General features: G+C 40.0%; 3 protein-coding genes across 7 annotated transcripts; all 3 read left to right on the forward strand.

Annotated features, from left to right (window-relative positions):
• Window positions 1-703: 703 nt before the first annotated feature.
• Window positions 704-9,767, forward strand: LOC112197100 (RNA-binding motif protein, X chromosome). Of its 5 annotated transcripts, none has more exons than XM_040512510.1 (12): window positions 704-1,316; window positions 2,108-2,679; window positions 2,803-2,892; window positions 2,979-3,218; window positions 3,721-3,942; window positions 4,053-4,350; window positions 4,463-4,794; window positions 4,885-4,994; window positions 5,077-5,171; window positions 5,275-5,351; window positions 5,444-5,537; window positions 9,749-9,767. In XM_040512510.1, exons 1-11 carry the CDS (start codon window positions 1,004-1,006, stop codon window positions 5,534-5,536), a joined length of 2,442 nt encoding a protein of 813 aa, XP_040368444.1. In that variant the 5' UTR covers window positions 704-1,003; the 3' UTR covers window position 5,537; window positions 9,749-9,767. The 5 variants fall into 5 exon arrangements, with proteins under 5 accessions (XP_040368444.1, XP_024193440.1, XP_024193451.1 ...); XM_024337672.1 differs by lacking the exon at window positions 9,749-9,767 and adding an exon at window positions 5,756-6,170; XM_024337683.2 differs by lacking the exon at window positions 9,749-9,767 and adding an exon at window positions 5,626-5,683.
• LOC112197129 lies at window positions 6,321-11,526 on the forward strand. The gene is made up of 5 exons (XM_024337704.2): window positions 6,321-8,349; window positions 8,745-8,843; window positions 9,749-9,793; window positions 10,734-10,871; window positions 11,047-11,526. Exons 1-5 carry the CDS (start codon window positions 7,960-7,962, stop codon window positions 11,377-11,379), a joined length of 1,005 nt encoding a protein of 334 aa, XP_024193472.1. The 5' UTR covers window positions 6,321-7,959; the 3' UTR covers window positions 11,380-11,526.
• A 1,297-nt stretch (window positions 11,527-12,823) lies between these two features.
• Window positions 12,824-14,711, forward strand: LOC112197138 (trihelix transcription factor ASIL2). Its single transcript, XM_024337716.2, has one exon. It carries the CDS (start codon window positions 13,232-13,234, stop codon window positions 14,330-14,332), a length of 1,101 nt encoding a protein of 366 aa, XP_024193484.1. The 5' UTR covers window positions 12,824-13,231; the 3' UTR covers window positions 14,333-14,711.
• Window positions 14,712-17,398: the final 2,687 nt, after the last annotated feature.

The following is a 17,398-nucleotide window of genomic DNA, read 5'->3' on the forward strand; positions in this document are numbered from 1 at the left end:
GTATTAAGATTCAATTAGTTGAGTTATTTTTATAGAAGAGACTCCGAATACTAAACTAGTAAAAGTAGTTCTGGTCTCTTCTTAGAATTTTCCTCCATAGAGGAATTGCATTGAGTTGTAAGCAGAGGCTTGAACATATGATTTCCTTAGGTTAGGATTCATAATCATAATAGCACAAACAAAGATTAGGATATTCTAATCTGGGTCAGGAGGCCATCTGTCGAGTTTATTTTCTCTATGAATCATTTGACCAAGAAGATACGCAATGGAAGTTGATTCTTTTGGTATTCCTCAAAGCAGTTTAAGAAGATGGAGAGATGAAACGTGGAATTGTAAACTAAGAAATAGGTAATTGTGGTTTAAATACAAAAAACAAAATTACTCTACCATGTGACCTTCACGTGAGGGCCTCATTAACGGTGTTAGATAAAATATTATAGTAAGACTAAAATTAGTTGATTTATTAAACCAAAGGGACTAAAATTAGATATTTTCAAACCACGAAGATCATTTATAACGTTTGCCCTAATAATTCAGTACACGCACAATGAAAGCAAGCCATGTCAACTGATGCTTACTCGAAAATCATTTAACGAATCACAATTTCCCACGTGTCAAGTTAGTCGCTCACACTAACAATCCCTGTCCAAGTGTTTTATACTCAAAGCACCTCCTTTACCTTAGCATATATACGCACATAACGTCAATTTTTAACCTCCCCGGTTCCCCAATCTATCTCAACCTTTTCTTTCTTTAATTTAAGCCCTTGTTTTGGTCTTCGTCTCCCACAGTGCTTCCTAGGGTTTTATTCTGACCTGCACTCAAAACGTGAATTAGGGTTTCATTCCAGATGTTTGTATAAATAGTATCTGTGCAATTCGAATTTTCGATCCAATTTGGGGTTTCGATTGTTTGATAATCGCGAAGTTAGGTTTTCTGATCGATCAAATTTGGGGGTTGACTCGGGAATTCGTGAAGGTTTGGGGAATTTGAATCGGAAACAATGCCTCCGAGGACGGTGAAGAGAGGTTCGGGGTCGGCGGGTACTAAGAGGACGACGAGGGCTACCAGAGGAGCTCCCAAGGCCCAGAACCAGGCCCAGCTCGATGTGCCTGACGAGTCAATGAAGGCTGAGGTCACGTTGCCGGTGGCTGAAGGTAAAGAGGAGCTCAAGGGTGAAAGGATTCAAGAGAAGCCGATTGTGGAGGAAGCTGCGGTGGTTGTGGAGGAAGATCCAGTTGTTGAGGAGAAGCCTGTTGCTATTGATCGCCCAGGGTTTGAAGTGGATGCGAAATCAGATCAGAACGGCTTCAAAAGTAAGTTTCTCTAATTTTGGATTACTGAATTTCCTCTGGATTGTGATGGGATTAAGTAGTTTGCCCTTGATTTCTTCATATGGCTTTTATGAGTTTATCTATTTAATTTTATTTTTTGCATTATTTTATGGGATTGTGGAACGTCGGATTAGTTTAATTTTTCTGTTTGTTCTGTGGTTTCTGACTGAGGATGTTTAGTTTGTGAATAATTTTTCTCCTTCTCAGAAAGGTTGTGTTTAACTTTAGGGATTAGTTTATCCTTTTTTTTTCTTTCTTTCCCAGAACTTAGAAAAACAGTTTAAACAATAATGATAAGTTTTGGGAAATCCTTGGGCTTGGCGCATAATTTTTGGAACTTGGTAATTCATTACTTCTGGCGGCTTTAATTGGAACTGGCCTGCTGGTTTTTTGAAGAGCAATTGGTTTTGTATGGGCTTAGAATACGGTAAAAGAGGATTACTGGACTTTGCTTCTAGCTCATTCATGTGCTAAGAGCCTAAGAAATTGGTTCTTGTGAGGAAGTTAAGGGTTGTTAATCTGGCTCATGCATTTTTAGCTTCGTCTTTGGTTCACTCATGTGTTAATACATTGGTCTTTTATGGTGCCTAGAATGGTAGTTTTATGGCTCACTACTGTGTTATACTGACTCAATGGTCATTATGGTAATTGTTTATATTTTAAAAAGGACAAGGACGGTCTTTAATTGATTTGCATATACAATGTTCACTACCATAACTTAGAACTTGAGTCTCTTTTCACTGGAGGAATCATCAACCTTGATTTTATGGCAGAACAAGATAAGGCTAAGGACTCTATAGATGATTATGAAAAAGATGAACGGCTAGAGCTGGAGGATAATGAACCTGAATATGAACCCGAAGAATATGTTGGCGTTGATTATGATGAGAAGGAGATTGAACAAGAGGATACCCAGGAGGCTGAGGATGAAGGAGATGAGGATCCTGAGGAGAATCTAGGTGAAGAAGAGGGTGATATGGCTGAGGAGGAAATGGAAGATGTACATGAAGAAATTGAAGGTGAAGAATATGAGGAGCGTGGTGGTGAGGACCATGAGCATGAGCATGAGCATGCACATGCACAGATGGTTGACGCCGAGGAAGAGGAGCACCATGAAGTTGTGAAAGAGAGGCGGAAGCGCAAGGAATTCGAAGTGTTTGTTGGTGGCTTAGACAAGGATGCAGATGAAGCTGATCTTAGGAAAGCTTTTGGTGTAGTTGGTGAGGTTACTGAGGTTAGATTGATGATGAACCCTCAGACTAAGAAGAACAAGGGATTTGCATTCTTGCGTTTTGCAACTGTGGAACAAGCAAAACGAGCTGTTAGAGAGCTTAAACATCCAGTGGTAAATTTTCATCCTTTCATAGTTTGAGTGGTCAATGAATTTTTCACACATTGATTTCAATTCCTTGAAATGATTTCAATTCCTTGAAATGATTTCAATTCCTTGAAATGATTTCAATTCCAGATCAATGGGAAACAATGTGGTGTTACTCCAAGTCAAGATAGTGATACCCTTTTTCTGGGTAACATCTGCAAAACATGGTCAAAGGATGCTGTAAGTAATGACTACATTTCAGAATTTACTGGCATTGTCTGGAGTTGCTACAAAGTTCTGATATTTTCCGATGGTTGTATTTCCAGTTGAAGGAGAAATTGAAACATTATGGAGTAGATAATGTTGAGGATTTGACAGTAGTTGAAGATACTAATAATGAGGGAATGAATCGGGGCTTTGCTTTTTTGGAATTTTCATCTCGCTCGGATGCCATGGATGCCTTCAAGCGCCTTCAGAAAAGAGATATTGTGTTTGGAGTTGAAAGGCCTGCAAAGGTTTCTTTTGCAGATTCCTTCATTGACCCTGGTGATGAAATTATGGCGCAGGTAATCTAAAATTTCTGCATTGGTCTTGGGATGTTAGGCATCCTGGATGAAAATCTTAGTGTCTCGGTCTTTTCTTACTTTAGGGTGAATGGACACAGTTCCGGTAACATCTCTCTTACCAGGTAGCATGGATAATAATTGGTCTGAAGTTATCAATAAACATGCTCATTGATCTGCCCTTGTACAAGAAGATTTTCTATATCTGTTGTTAGATTTGTTATATTGTTTATACACTTTTGTTTGTAGATGTAACTTGGCATCTAACATATTAGATTAGACTTCTTGGAGTTGATGATTCTGTTAATTATTGTTCACAGTTTATAATGCTTGATTCCTACAAGTATTTTAATCTTCTTTCTTCCCTTTTGTCAATAATAGTAGTATGGAGAATTGTGTACGGAGAGAAGCTCTGAGTTTCTTTTCGTTTGGTGGTATTATCCTCTTTGTAGAGGGGTTTTATTGGTGCCTGGTGGAGTTGCTGATCTCGTATTCTGAGTTGCAGGTTAAAACTATATTTGTGGATGGCCTACCTGCTTCTTGGGATGAGGATTATGTTCAACAGCTTCTCAAAGACTATGGGGAGATTGAAAAGATAGAGCTTGCTCGCAACATGCCTTCTGCCAAGAGGAAGGATTTTGGTTTTATTACATTTGACACTCACGAGAATGCATTGACATGTGCTAATTGCATCAACAATGCAGAAATAGGTGAAGGGGACAACAAGGTGTGTTGGGTTACAACTGCTCCTTTCTCTTTTAGATAATTTTTATGAGGTACTTGCATACTTCGCTTGAATTGCATGGCTTTAAGTTTGTAATTATGGTCATATTTCAGGCAAAGCTTAGGGCAAGGTTGTCAAGACCCCTTCAGAGAGGGAAAGGCAAACATGCAGGTCGTGGTGATTATCGGTCCCCACGGGGGGATGGACGAGTTATTAGGGGTTCATGGGGGCGCCCTACACCACCACGTAGTCTACCTATGCGTGGATTAAGAGGAGTTGGAAGTCGTATCCCACCAGCCAGTGTGAAGAGGCCTGTTGGACTGAGAGATAGACGCCCTGCGATCTCGTCTTATCCTGCTAGACCCAGGCCTTTGCCTCCTCCAGCTAGGTCCTATGACAGGAGGCCACCTGGTATGCAATATATGTGTATATATATTTCTTTTCTTTCCTTTCTGTAGTGCCTTTATTGGTTGTGTCGTGGTTTTTTGATTGGATAATTATGTTGGTATGCACGTTATTACAGTTCCGGCCTACCCAAAGAGTAGCTTCAGAAGGGAATATAGTAGACGGGATGACCTTCCTCCTCCAAGGAGCAGAGCAGCGGCTGATTATGGTTCAAGGGCTGTGCCAGAGAGACGCCAGTCATATAGAGATGACTATAGTACACGTGGTCCTGCCTACGTTGACCCACCAAGAAGTACATCTCGTACAACAGCGAGGAGAGCTTATGTAGATGACAGTTATGGACAAAGGTTTGAAAGGCACCCTCCCCCACCTCCTCCTAGTTACCACCGTGAAGGTCGTGCTCGTGATTACGACTCTATTTCTGGGTCAAAGCGTCCATACTCTGCTCTGGTTAGTGTTACTGTTGATAATGCAATTTATTTGGTCAAGTATCTGCATAGGAGTGGGCTAATATTTTTGCAATTCTTTTATTTATTTTAGGACGATGTTCCACCTCGATATGCTGATACTGGCATCCGCCAATCAAGGGCACGATTGGACTATGAATATGGAAGTGGTTCTTCTCAATATGGGGATGGCTATAGTGATAGGTTTGCTCCCTTGATTTTAATATATTTAACTTCTGATTTTGACATGTATCGATGTGTTAACTTGCCTTGTTGTGGTTGGCAGAGTTGGGAGGTCTAGTTTAGGATATGGGAGCAGCAGGACAAGTCAGGATTCACATGGACTTTATAGCAGCCGTCAGAGCATGGGTTATGGAGGAGGTAAGTTTGAGATTGATGGTAGTCTGAATGCCTGATATACAATCGATATGTGTTTGTGGGCTGTTGTTTTTGTAGTCAGAGTCTAATGTTCTGTGGCTTTCAGGTTCTTATGGTGGTAATGATGTTGGTGGGATGTACTCATCAAGCTACGGTGGTGATTATATGTCTCGTGGAAATGATGTATGCTTTTAATCTCCTTTGGTTAATCACAAGTGTAGCTATTTTGATTTGCCATCTCATATATATCATCATTTTATGATGCTCAATTGTAGGTTGGAGGTAGCTCTTACTCATCAATGTACTCCGGTCGTGGTGTTGGTGGAAGCAGTTATATGGGTTCAGGTGGTTCCGGCTCATACTATTGAGGTAATTTGTCTTATTGTCTTTTATTATGGTGTTTCATTTTCTTAAATATGAATGAAGTAGCTAAGGAGTGCATAATTATGTGCCCAAGGGCCCAAGTCATTACTATTTCTTCCTGGAGATTTTTGTTTTCGAAGACATGGCATCTCTTCTTTTGCTGTTAAGAGGTCATTGGTGAAAACAGAGTGATATGGTTACAAGTGAATTTGTCCATGGAACAGATCTGAAATGACCAAGAGGCGCTCTAGGATGGGGACTGTCTGAAGCTTTGGATTATGTTATCTAGCAGTTATGAAGAGACAATTATCTAAGAGCGTCTGCAGCACTGGGAAACTTTGATTGTATACAATAGGTCCAGCCCTGGTAGATTTTCCGTAGATCAGATATGTCAGGCCAAAGTTTTGATGCTGTAAGGAAGCTGAAGTTATTCAGAGATGAAACATACAGTGCCTTCTATTTATTCTCCTATAAGAACTCACCTGATGGAAAACTTGGTGTCATTTATGTACAGAATATGATAAGAGAACAAGGGTTTTCTTATTGTGATCTAAGGTATTTTGGATATTTTTTATGCTGAACCCTGTGGAAAGGTTTTGGATTTGAATAATAAGTCATTTTGGTCATTTTAGACCTGCATAATCATTTCAGCTTCATGACCTTGAATGAATGCTTCAGTGAGTTAAGGAACTATTGAGCATTGAGCACACTGTGATTTCTATGAGATTGGGTCAGGGAAGATTGACCTGGAATCTCCTTTGGTTGCAATTGCGAGTTAACTTTGCATTTGGTTGTTAAGGATTGGCTATGGTAAGTATGTGGTTACTGATAATTGGTACTGCAGACAAAGATGAGTCGAAGATCGGTTCAAGTAGCATACTGCAACTACCAGAGAGATCATGCTATGCTTTTCCTTAAAGGATATTAACTGACAAATAAAATTGCATTCATATTGTATACCTCATTTAACAGTATTGACCTTTAGTTGCTTCCCATCCTCTACTAAGAACCTTATACAGCCAATTACTAACCGACTCGAGTGCAAAATACAGACCAGATGAAGGCAGAAAAATAAAGTATGCAATGATCTTAATTTGAATAGTAAGTGTGGGGTGGATCATTTGGACTCGCCATGTTTTGTACAGTGATGTCCTAAACTAGAAGGATTTCTAGATTTAGAGCTTAGGGAGCTTGGATTTAATACTTAGCCCCATATCATTCACCACGGTCATTTCTCGACTAGCCGTGAATTCCATATTACTTTTGCTGGTTTGAATTTGTACCACAGGTGTTATTTTTGGTATATCCTGTATATACCAATTGGGTTAAGATGTAGACGTCAACTGAATGTGTTGAATTTTAGAGGCGCATCTGTATGGCATTTTGCCAAGCGGGGACGACTCATTTTGTGTTCTTCATATGTTTGTACGAAAATTCTACAATTCTCTGGCTCTGGCTTCGGTTCTATTGTTTTTCTTTTCATTTGGCAGTGTATGATACTTGGTAAATAACTTGGAGTAAAAGGTTGAACAAGGTTGTGTGTCTCCATTCTTGTCTGTGCAGAAGTAAACCATGGATGGTTTTATTTACTGTTTGGTTGTATAGGGTTACAGATAAAATGTAATTTCAATAAATCCTGGGAGAGCCCTAAATCCGGTCAATGCAAAAAGTATATAGCTTAATACGGACTAATTGTTAGCTCCACCGGACAATTATTGAGATTGACCAAGTCATCCAAATTACTTATTCCGTGATGTTGAGTGTGGTGTGATCTATAGAATCGAAGGAATGGTCTTTTTCTTTTTTTCTTTTTGATTAGGGAATCAAAGGAATGGTCTCTATCATGAGAATGTTGATTATTTTATCAACTTTGTTCTACACTTCTGCAAGACGATCCTAATTGATTTATAATTTTTAATCTATGATCAAGTAAACAGTTTATAACGTGATTTTACAATGGGAAAACTATATAAAAGAAATTCCTTGAGTAACACTTCATCGTTATTAAATTGTTGAAGGGTCAGGTAAGAAAAGATGTGGGTGCTTAAGCCTTAAACAAACAGTCCAACCAAAACTCACGGGTGTGGGAAGATAAAGAAAATAAAATTCATAGTCCCTATTTTTCAATTCACACTTCATTTTTATTTATTTTTAATATCTTAACATTACATGTTTTACCATGTACACTATAGAAAGATAATAAAAATAAAACACGGAATACAAGGAGTGTGAATTTTATTTGTTTATGGCAACAATTGAACGTGTAATAATTTAACGTGGAGACGCTGGTTTCACTCTTTCCATCAAAATCGTAGAGACCCCTCTTGTTAATGCTTTCGATCACGTTTAATCTCCTGAACCAGCAACATGTATCCGAAGAATTAAGCCAAATCCTTTCTGGGTCTTTCATTTCAATCCATAATCTAAAATGGGTCGCCGGCAGAACGAGTCCGACCTCGGCCGTTTTGCACTTCTGGCGCTTCTCCTTATGGGTGCAATCTCCTGCTGCATGCTCTACCTGTTCATCTCTATGGTCTTGAAACCCAATAGTGCCACATTTGCTCCAATTTCAGAGCTGGGTGAGAATGGTGGTGAGGTTGTTTTGGCGGGTAAAGAAGAAGGTGAGTGTTGTAGAGGGATCGAGCAATTGGAGCTTTGGGGTGATGCTGTGAAATGGGGGGCTGAGTTTAAGGTCAATTCTTCAAAGGAGTGCTGCATGGCTTGTAAGGATATGTGTGGGGATCCAAATGGGCCTTGTTTGTGTGATTCTTGGGTGTTTTGTGGGGATAGAGAGGCTTGCGGAGATAAGTTTGGTGAGGTAAGGATTCTTCTTTTCTGTTTTCGTTCTGTAGTTTGGTCTAATTTAGTAGACTCTGAAAAACAGTGAGTTTTTGGTTGAAAATTTGTATATTGGAAAGATTTTTTGTAATGCTGAATGACACATATTGGTGTACAAAATAAAGAACGGAGGAAAAGTGAGGAAGTTGTGTGTATTGAGAATGAGAGCTAAAAATATGTGTATTTGATTTCTGTTGCTCGCATCTTTTATCCTTATTGTGCCATAATCTTCTAACAAAAATCAGGGCAATGGGATGGTTAATGTAAGTAGATTGATTTTGTTTAAAATAGCATCTAAAATTTATGAGAATCGTCAAGACGAATCTGTCCTTTCTGTTATGAACTATGAGATGCTTGCCTTCTGTGTGTTTGTAGTGTTGGTTAAAAAAACAAAAGGATACATTGGAGCCTGATCGGCGAGACTCAGGGGATCTAGTTATGTGGACTTCTGGACATATATTTGGGAAAGGAGAGGTAATTCATGTTCCCGGCTAGTAATCTTTTCCTTGATTTAAGTTTAAGCTACCTGCATACAAGTCTCTAGCACCCATGAACCAGGTTGTATGTTTGCCAAAATGTTTTGATTCTTGTGTGATATTTTTTACTTAATGAGCATGCACCTCTGTTTCCTAGTTATGTTTTTCTTCACTTACAATGAACTTTCTCCTCTGTCAAAAGAGCTCAAAGACACAACCTGAACTGTAGTGCCGTAATTCTTCTGTTTAACAGAGAAGTCATATGGGAAGATCTATTACTGTGGACTGGCAATGGTCTAGTTCCCTGCATAATATAAAATGATTAAAAATAATAAAAGTGAACGGATATTATGTGAATGATTATTTACAGTTGTATGTGGAATTGTGGTGAGCCTGTAATCCAATGTGGTTCAGTATGAGAACAGAGTCCCCGGATCCCTTTTAGCTGACTGATGTTTTATTTGTGAGAAAGGTTAATTGAGTGGAGATGATAAGTTGAGATTTATAGAAATTATATAAGGAGCTAATTATTTGCCACTGGCAGTTGTTTTTATGAGAGGTAGAAAGGGGAGTGCAAAAAGGGAAAGGAGGTTAGAGGGGAGAGGTGGTATGTATGAAATACAAGGAAGTAACTTATGAGTGGTAGAGAAAGAAGAGGTTCATGGCTTATGGGACATGCAGCAGAAGGATTCATTATTTGTATTAGAAGACATTCCTCAGGCAGGAACAAAGTCTATCATCAATTTGAGACATTTAGCTTGTGCACAAAGTAACTAATTTGTTTGTATATTTTAGGAGAAGCTGTGGTGGAATTTGAGGTTATAACTTGTTTTTTCCTGGCATCATCTCTATCCTTACTTGTCTGTTCATATAATCCCTGCTTGTTTCTACTAATTCCTACAGGGTGTCGTTGGCTTGGAAACAGAATATGGTATTCTTCGTATAAAGGTAAATGATTTTTTTTATTAACAGGGTTAGATGTGTAATTTTTCTCATATCAGTCATATTGTCAAGTTCGATTACAATGAAGTGATGCTCATATCGTGTCACGTAAAAATTATATGGTATATTTGTTTATCACGTGTTGAGCTGACTTCATTGTTTCTGCCCCCTTTTGCATTTGTCTTTAGCAATCTCGACTACTATTTTGATTCTACAAAAAAAAAAAAGAAAAAAAAAAAAAAAAGAATTGAATGAAACAAAGGCCGGGAACTTATATTTTAGACCTGTATATCTATAGTTTAAATCTATTTGTTTTAAAGATGATATGTATATTAGTCCCTAGCATAACTGAACATTATTTTATATTGGTTATATTTTTGGCTTAAAAAAGGGCACCAAGACACTTTTCTAATCAAGGCAATCGGATTGATCAACGTCACATTTTAGACAGTCATTAGTTTCATTATTACTGTATTCAATGCCAGCCAAAGAACCTCTTTTTTGATAATATCACCTGAACGCTGTTCTTTCATTTTTTGATCATATCATTTCGTGTATTGTAAGCATTTCAATATGTAATTCTTGAGTTTTCTCATTTGTAGCCAAGTGGTTTTGTGTTGGATGATGCTCTGCTTTAACAATTTCCTTCACTTTGGCATATAGTTCTGTTATCTACAGTTAGTCTAGTTGAAACAAACAGTTTCTTCTAATCTTGTACTGCTATTTTGATTTCAAACTTATTATTGTATAGCTACAACTTTTTATTTCTGCTATCTTTAGCTGTTATGGAGTAAATGCAACGGAAAATAGCAAGTGTTCTTTAGTGTCTTCCCCTTATTCTTCTTCATAAACTGCTCCTTTATGTTCTTTAACATTTCTGTTATCATCTATGAAACTAATCTATATGGTTGGCGCATATAATTTTTCATTTGGTCCTTAATTTCAGCTCTTTGTTGATTGTGCCCCACATTCTGTATTCTATATTCTTGAGCTGTTGCGAGAGCATTATTGTGGAGGGTGCCAATTTTATCGTGCAGAAAGCCGTGGAAGCTTTTGGGATTCCATAGGAAATCATGTCCAAAATGTAAGTATACGCTTGATAACTTATGTACAAGTGCCTGGTTTAGAGTACCCGTAAATACATCTCCTCTTCCACCCATGTAGCACATATCTGCTTTCTATAGCACCATGGTTTAGCATGTGAGATGGCTTTGATGTAGTATTTATTCCTCATTCAGATGTTTCTCGTGTGAGCATAGGCTCCCTTTGGCCCTCCTTTTGGACTTGTACAAGGAACACTTGAAGCCCACGGGATTATATTTAAGGAGATTCCAAGAGAGGGTAAACACAACATCAGAAGGGGATCGGTTGCCTGGGTTGGTTCTGGTCCAGGTTTCTTTATCAGCCTGGCCAACCATTTTGAGTGGAAGAAAGCATACACCGTGTTTGGTTCTGTTCTTCCCGAAGACATGGAAATTGCAGAAAGAATAGCACAGCTTCCAACCAAGCAAGAGGTGTGGAGTAACATTGATGTCTCTGTCTTGGAGAGACCTGTTTCATTACAGTTCCAAAGAATCAAATCAAACTTATGACCTGGCAAAGGTTCAACACAGACATATGCAAAGAAAGTCCGAGTTTTTGTTAGTTTCACCTCCTTGCTAGGTAGATTTGTTGCCTACAAAAATTTGTACATAAACGAATAATTGGCAGAAATGAAATAGAATCACTATTGATCTTAATCTGGGTTTGAAATGTATGTTAGTTATGCAGTAACTAAAAGTTTATGTGCTTTGTTTATATATGGGTTTGGTGAATGGAAAAACTAAATTTAGTTTGCTCGTGTGGAATTGGGATGTTTCCCAGCTTCTGCATTCGGGCAGGGCACTGGCACTCTGTTTCTCCTTCTCGTGTGATTGCATTATATGCATGTTGGACCGCAATGTCTGCGCAGTCGGAAGTTTGCTTTAAGCAAGCAGCCGGTCTTGTCTTCGATCAAATATGGCTAAACCTTTGGTATGGGGTTGCGCCTATTTGGCAATTCGGCAGTAGTTGCATGTTGCTGTCAGACAGCGGTTTTAGTTGACTCCATAGCTTACTCTTGGTTGTGGAAGCACTGGTGGTAGTGGCGCTTCCTCTAATAAGCTATCTAGACATGGTGCTTTTGATGATGGTTCGGTGGTGGTGGTCCTTTAGATTTCGACCCTTGTGTTGCCATTGTTTATTACAAGTACAACAACTGGTTTGTGTGTGAAATAGAAGAATCAAGGGCACGAGAGAATTTTCGAGCGAGTTGGTTTATGTACCCTTTGGTTTGAATTGTTGTGCCTCTCCTCTTGGCAACAATGATGAGATGGCAGATAATGGTATCGCCGAAATAAGATGATGTGAGTTTAGTCGTTGTATAATGAAACTCTTATTACCTAACAAAAAACAGGAGATACCATCATCTGCCATGTCTAAAGTCTAAACATATGAATATATTATTTAAATAATTTTGACTTAAAACAACCAATTTAGAAAATATAAGTCTAGACACACAATTAAAATCATGAATTCATAACTATGAGCTTTTTGAGTCACAAAATATCTTTGACACCACAAACTTTTTATCTATCCATTATCAGTAGAAAAATGATATGTAATGATTAATTCTAGGGTGAGATAACTGGTAAATTGATATAATTTATTCAAAAAAATAATAATTTCATAAAAAAAATTCAAAAACAACACGAGATATTTTTTTGTCTCTTCCGTTACTTTACTATTTCAAAAAGAAATTTGGTAAAATTTTTCTATTACTTGACTAAAGTGGATTATTATTGCACAATTGAAGGTCTCCACAATGTGTGGCCCACCACGTGAACTTAACTCCTTCCCTCCATTCATCTTCTAGAAGTGAAACCCCAAATCAAAAAAGTCTCTCACTTCCTCAAATTCCCCATTATCTCATCTCCCTCCCATAAATTCAAGGTAGCAAACAAAAAACCTCCCCCCCTCCCCCACTTTGAATTAGTAACCACCACCACCTCCTGTCCCCCCCCCTTTCCCTTCTTAACCCAAAAACCCAACCCAACCTCCCAACTAAGCCCACTTACTCCCAAACCATGCCCCCCCAATCCCCCAATCACCACCCTAACTCCACTCATAACCACCCTCCCCTCCCTTGGCGGTGCTCCACACTCCCCTTGGTGGACCTGCCCGTACCCTATCCCTCCCCCCCTCCCCACCCCCCCTGGCGCAGGTTAGCATTCGGTCGCCTCATCCACCGCTCATCTTCCTAGATCTCAAAATCAGCCGCACACTCCTCCACCCACCCCTTTTAACCATGCCACCAAACACCCCCCTATCCTGCGCCGCCCCCTCTCTTATCCTACGCACCCCACCCCACCCTCTTAAACACCACAAATCCCTAAATCCCTAATCTCCTCCTCCTCCTCCTCAGCCATGGCTTCTTCCCCTCCCTCTTCCCCCCAAGACGACGCCCTCATTCCTCTCCAGTCCGATCCGCCGCAGGCCGTCCCCCTCGCCCTCCCGGCCCCTCCTCCGCCGCAGCTCACTCCGGCCTCGGCGCCTCCGCCCTCCTCCCGCCGCCTCCCCCCTCCCTGCTGGTCCCACGACGAGACCGTCGCCCTCATCGACTCCTACCGCGACAAGTGGTACTCCCTCCGCCGCGGCAACCTCAAGGCCACGCACTGGCAGGACGTCGCCGACGCCGTCTCCCGCCGATGTCCGGCCGCCTCCCCGGCCAAGACCGCCGTCCAGTGCCGCCATAAGATGGAGAAGCTCCGGAAGCGGTACCGGACCGAGATCCAGCGGGCCAAGTCGATGCCCTTGTCCAGGTTCACGTCTTCTTGGGTCCACTTCAAGAGAATGGACGCCATGGAGAAAGGTCCGGCGGCTTTGAAGAACGAGAATTCGGATAGTCCCGGCGAGGACGGCGAGGATGAGGAGAACGATGAGGAGGACGATCAGGATCAGGAGTTGTATGAGGAGTTGAGGTATGGGTCGAATATGAAGAGTATGAGTAAGATGTACAGGAATGGAGTTGGGGTTGGGGTTGGGGGGAGTGGTGGGAGCAGTGTTGGTGGCGGGAGTGGTGGGTTTAGGATTAGGATTCCGACTGGGGTTAGTATAGCTCAGCCTGGGAACAAGGTTTATCCGAAGATGGATGCGAAATTCGGGTTGAATTCACACCCGGGGTCGCATTCCGGGCCGAGTTATGCTACTGCTAAGGTGATGAGAGAGTGCAACAATAATTCAGGGGGGAGAAGTGGGGGGTTGGGGAAGAGGGAGAGGGAAAGAGAGAGGGAGAGAGACCCTGTCGCGGAGATGGTGTCGGCCATTAAGGTTTTGGGAGATGGGTTTGTGAGGATGGAGCAGATGAAGATGGAGATGGCCAGGGAGATTGAGACCATGCGAATGGAGATGGAGATGAAGAGGACCGAGATGATTTTGGAGTCGCAGCAGAGGATTGTGGAGGCCTTTGCAAAGGCTGTATCGGAGAAGAAGAAGAAGGCTAAGAGAATGCCGTCGCCTGAGGCTTAGATGATGTTGCGTTGGAGATTGGATGAAGAGTTGTTCCCAAATGGGTTTTGTTGTGTTTGCAGAATTTCAGAGTTTTGGGGAGTTCTTATGGTGGTGTCTTTGAGGATGAGTGAGCTTCCTGTTCATAGCAGCAGATGCGGGTTGGTCTTAATGAAGAAATATCTGAGTTTGCTAGTTTGTAAGTTTGTGTTTAACTCTCTTTCACACCACTTTTTTTAAGTGATAGGAGAATGTCGAACTTGGTCACTTTAGCCCTTTTGGATGATTGTAGCTTAATCTTTGTAGCATCATGTAGTACTGGAAATTATGTAGAATAGTTATTCTGTTCCTATCTCAGTTTAATGCATAGTAACTTGAACTTGAGCTGTTTGATCTTGAAGTTCCTTGTGCCAATTGTTTCTTCTTTTGCATTATATGGTATGAATGCCTGCTTTATGAAGTTTGGCAGAGAATTATTCTGTTGTGTTATTGGGCTTTTGATTTAGGCATTATAGGGTGCCCTTTTAAGAAGTCATTTGCCATATAGTGAAAAAGCTAGATGGGAATCAAATCAAATATTTCTCATTTATATGAATGTACACAAACACTTATGCACGTATCATTTAATATGGTTACTATTGATTTGTAAAATGATGTGTACTTGATATATTCTGAGAACGTATTCTGGTTCCATGGTCACTTATTATGATGATGACCAGAAAAGTTTCAGTTGATTTTAAGAATGCCGTCATTCGGTGCAGAAGTCACATGTGATTTACCATAGGACCGATTTTCTGCCCGTAAAGTTTGGCTGCCTGCTCTGTATTTGTAGCATCTATGAACTGTGTTTCCTAAAATGATTTCTCTGGAGCTACCTGGGTTGTAATTGGAAGATAACCAGGGAAAGAAGAGCCAGGCATCCTATCGCCTCATCATGTATGGTTTACCTGCAGTTAACCACTTTACTAGGCATGTGCATATTAATGTAATCATGATTTCTTACCAGGTACTTCCAGGAATTAATCCAATGATAGTTTGTCCTAAAGTTGACCATGACTAAGCCTTTGGTCTTTGTTACCCGGAAAAGTTGTGATCAAGAATTTGTTAATTGGTTGACATGGTGTATGTTATTTGGTACAAAAGAGGTTGATCATTTACCTTGGAATGGCTACATGAAACGAATTTGGCGGATGCTTTGTTTATCTTCTCTTACATGTTAGTTGGTTCATATTTCCTGTGTCATCCTAGACAATCTTTCACCCTTTCACCTAACAATCAGCTCTGTAATGCATAACGTGGGATTCTAACTATGGTTCTGCTTTCTCTTGAATGCATATGCTCGTGTGGATGTTGAACCAGGTAGCTTTTTGATACCCTCATCTATTCGTGTGGCATCAAATGGTATCAATCACCGTTTCTGATCTGTCTGGTAACCAAAGCTGAGCTGCTTGAAAAAGGTGGTTATCGGAACGACAGGGATAGGTAGCATCTGTTTGGTAACCAAAGCTGGGCTGCTTGAAGAAGGTGGTTATCGGAACGGTAGGGATAGATAGCATCATCTGATTAGGTTCTTTGTTGATCTGTTTTAGATGACGCAGAATTGTCGGAGGGATAGATCATCTGATTAGGTTTATTTGTTGATCTGTTTTAGATGACTCAAGAATTATCGGATATTATGAGAGATACCGACCAAAAAATAGAAGATAGTAATTGTGAATGCCATCTCTCCTCTCCATTCTACATTTACAAATAGCACTTCCATTGCTAGCAGTAAATATGTTGACAAGAGGAGTCGATTGTTCAAAATGATTCTTTAACTGCCCTTGGTGTTAGCTCAACTGGGTGAGGTGGAGTTGAGAATTGAGTTCGATTAGGAGTTCATTCTCCTCGATGTAACCAAAATAAATAAATTGTTCAACTAATAGAAAAAGGAATATAAAGCTTTTGTGCTTGAGGGATTATTTTTAGGGGTAGGCGCGGTGCGGTTCGATTCGGTTTGAGGCCTAAACTGCAACCAAACATTTTTTTTCGGTTGGCCTATATATCAAACCGCAACCACATTACAAAAGGACTGAACCGATTATTTCGGTTACACCATTTTTCGGTGCGGTGCGGGTCGGTTTCAGTTTGGAGCGATTTATTAATTTCAACTAGAAAGAGAGGGCTAAAATCAGGTTTATTTTTACGTAACAATTTCAATAAGGCGTAAATAAATTTTGCATGCATTTAAAGTCCACACAAATTGGCAAATGTCACCCAAATATCAAGCAACTTGCAGAAAGACCATAGCAACTTATTACACACACACACACACACACACACACATATATATATATATATATATATCAATGATCAAGAAAACATAGCAACTTATTACAAACTAAAAACTTAATCAAAAATGGATTTCTTATATATTGAAAACCAACATTTCCATCAATAGAGAAATAATAAATAAATAAAATGTAATTAAAATAAATTCGGTGCGGGTCGGTTTAAATCGGGCGGTTTATGACCTGAAACCGCAACCGAATCGCTTTTATACGGTTCAGTGCGGTGTGATCATAAAACGACACCGTTTTAGTTCGGTGCGGTTACCGAACCGTTTTTTAGGTGCGTTTCGGGTCGGTAACCGCATTTTCAGTACAAAATGCCCACCCCTAATAATTTTAAAGGAGGGGTGAAATTAACACACCTCTTTTTACTTTCTGCACTCCCACTCACTTTTGATTAATTGAGTTTCCAAATTTGCCCTCAAAATCAACAACAACTTAACCTCATACTTGTCCCCAGGAAACGTAGACCAGAGTCACCAAATCCTCTGGCATCTTGGGTCGTTGGTCTCTACATCGTCTTTTTCTTTGTTTATGAGGATCGCTGTAGAAATTATCGACCCAAAGCAGAATATAGACTAGATGTCATTGAAGATTAACAAAGCACCCTACTGGTTTCACTCTCTTCTTCAGTTTGTTTCACAAAACCAGTCTCTTGGTCCAAAGAAACCCTCTCTTAGATTTCAGCTCTATATTTCTTTGTTTGATACAAATGTTTACCTATATTTAATTGTATCAATGTAATGAAGGTTTCAAA

Source organism: Rosa chinensis, chromosome 1 (genome assembly GCF_002994745.2).
Source record: "Rosa chinensis cultivar Old Blush chromosome 1, RchiOBHm-V2, whole genome shotgun sequence".
In the NCBI taxonomy this organism is placed as follows: domain Eukaryota; kingdom Viridiplantae; phylum Streptophyta; class Magnoliopsida; order Rosales; family Rosaceae; genus Rosa; species Rosa chinensis.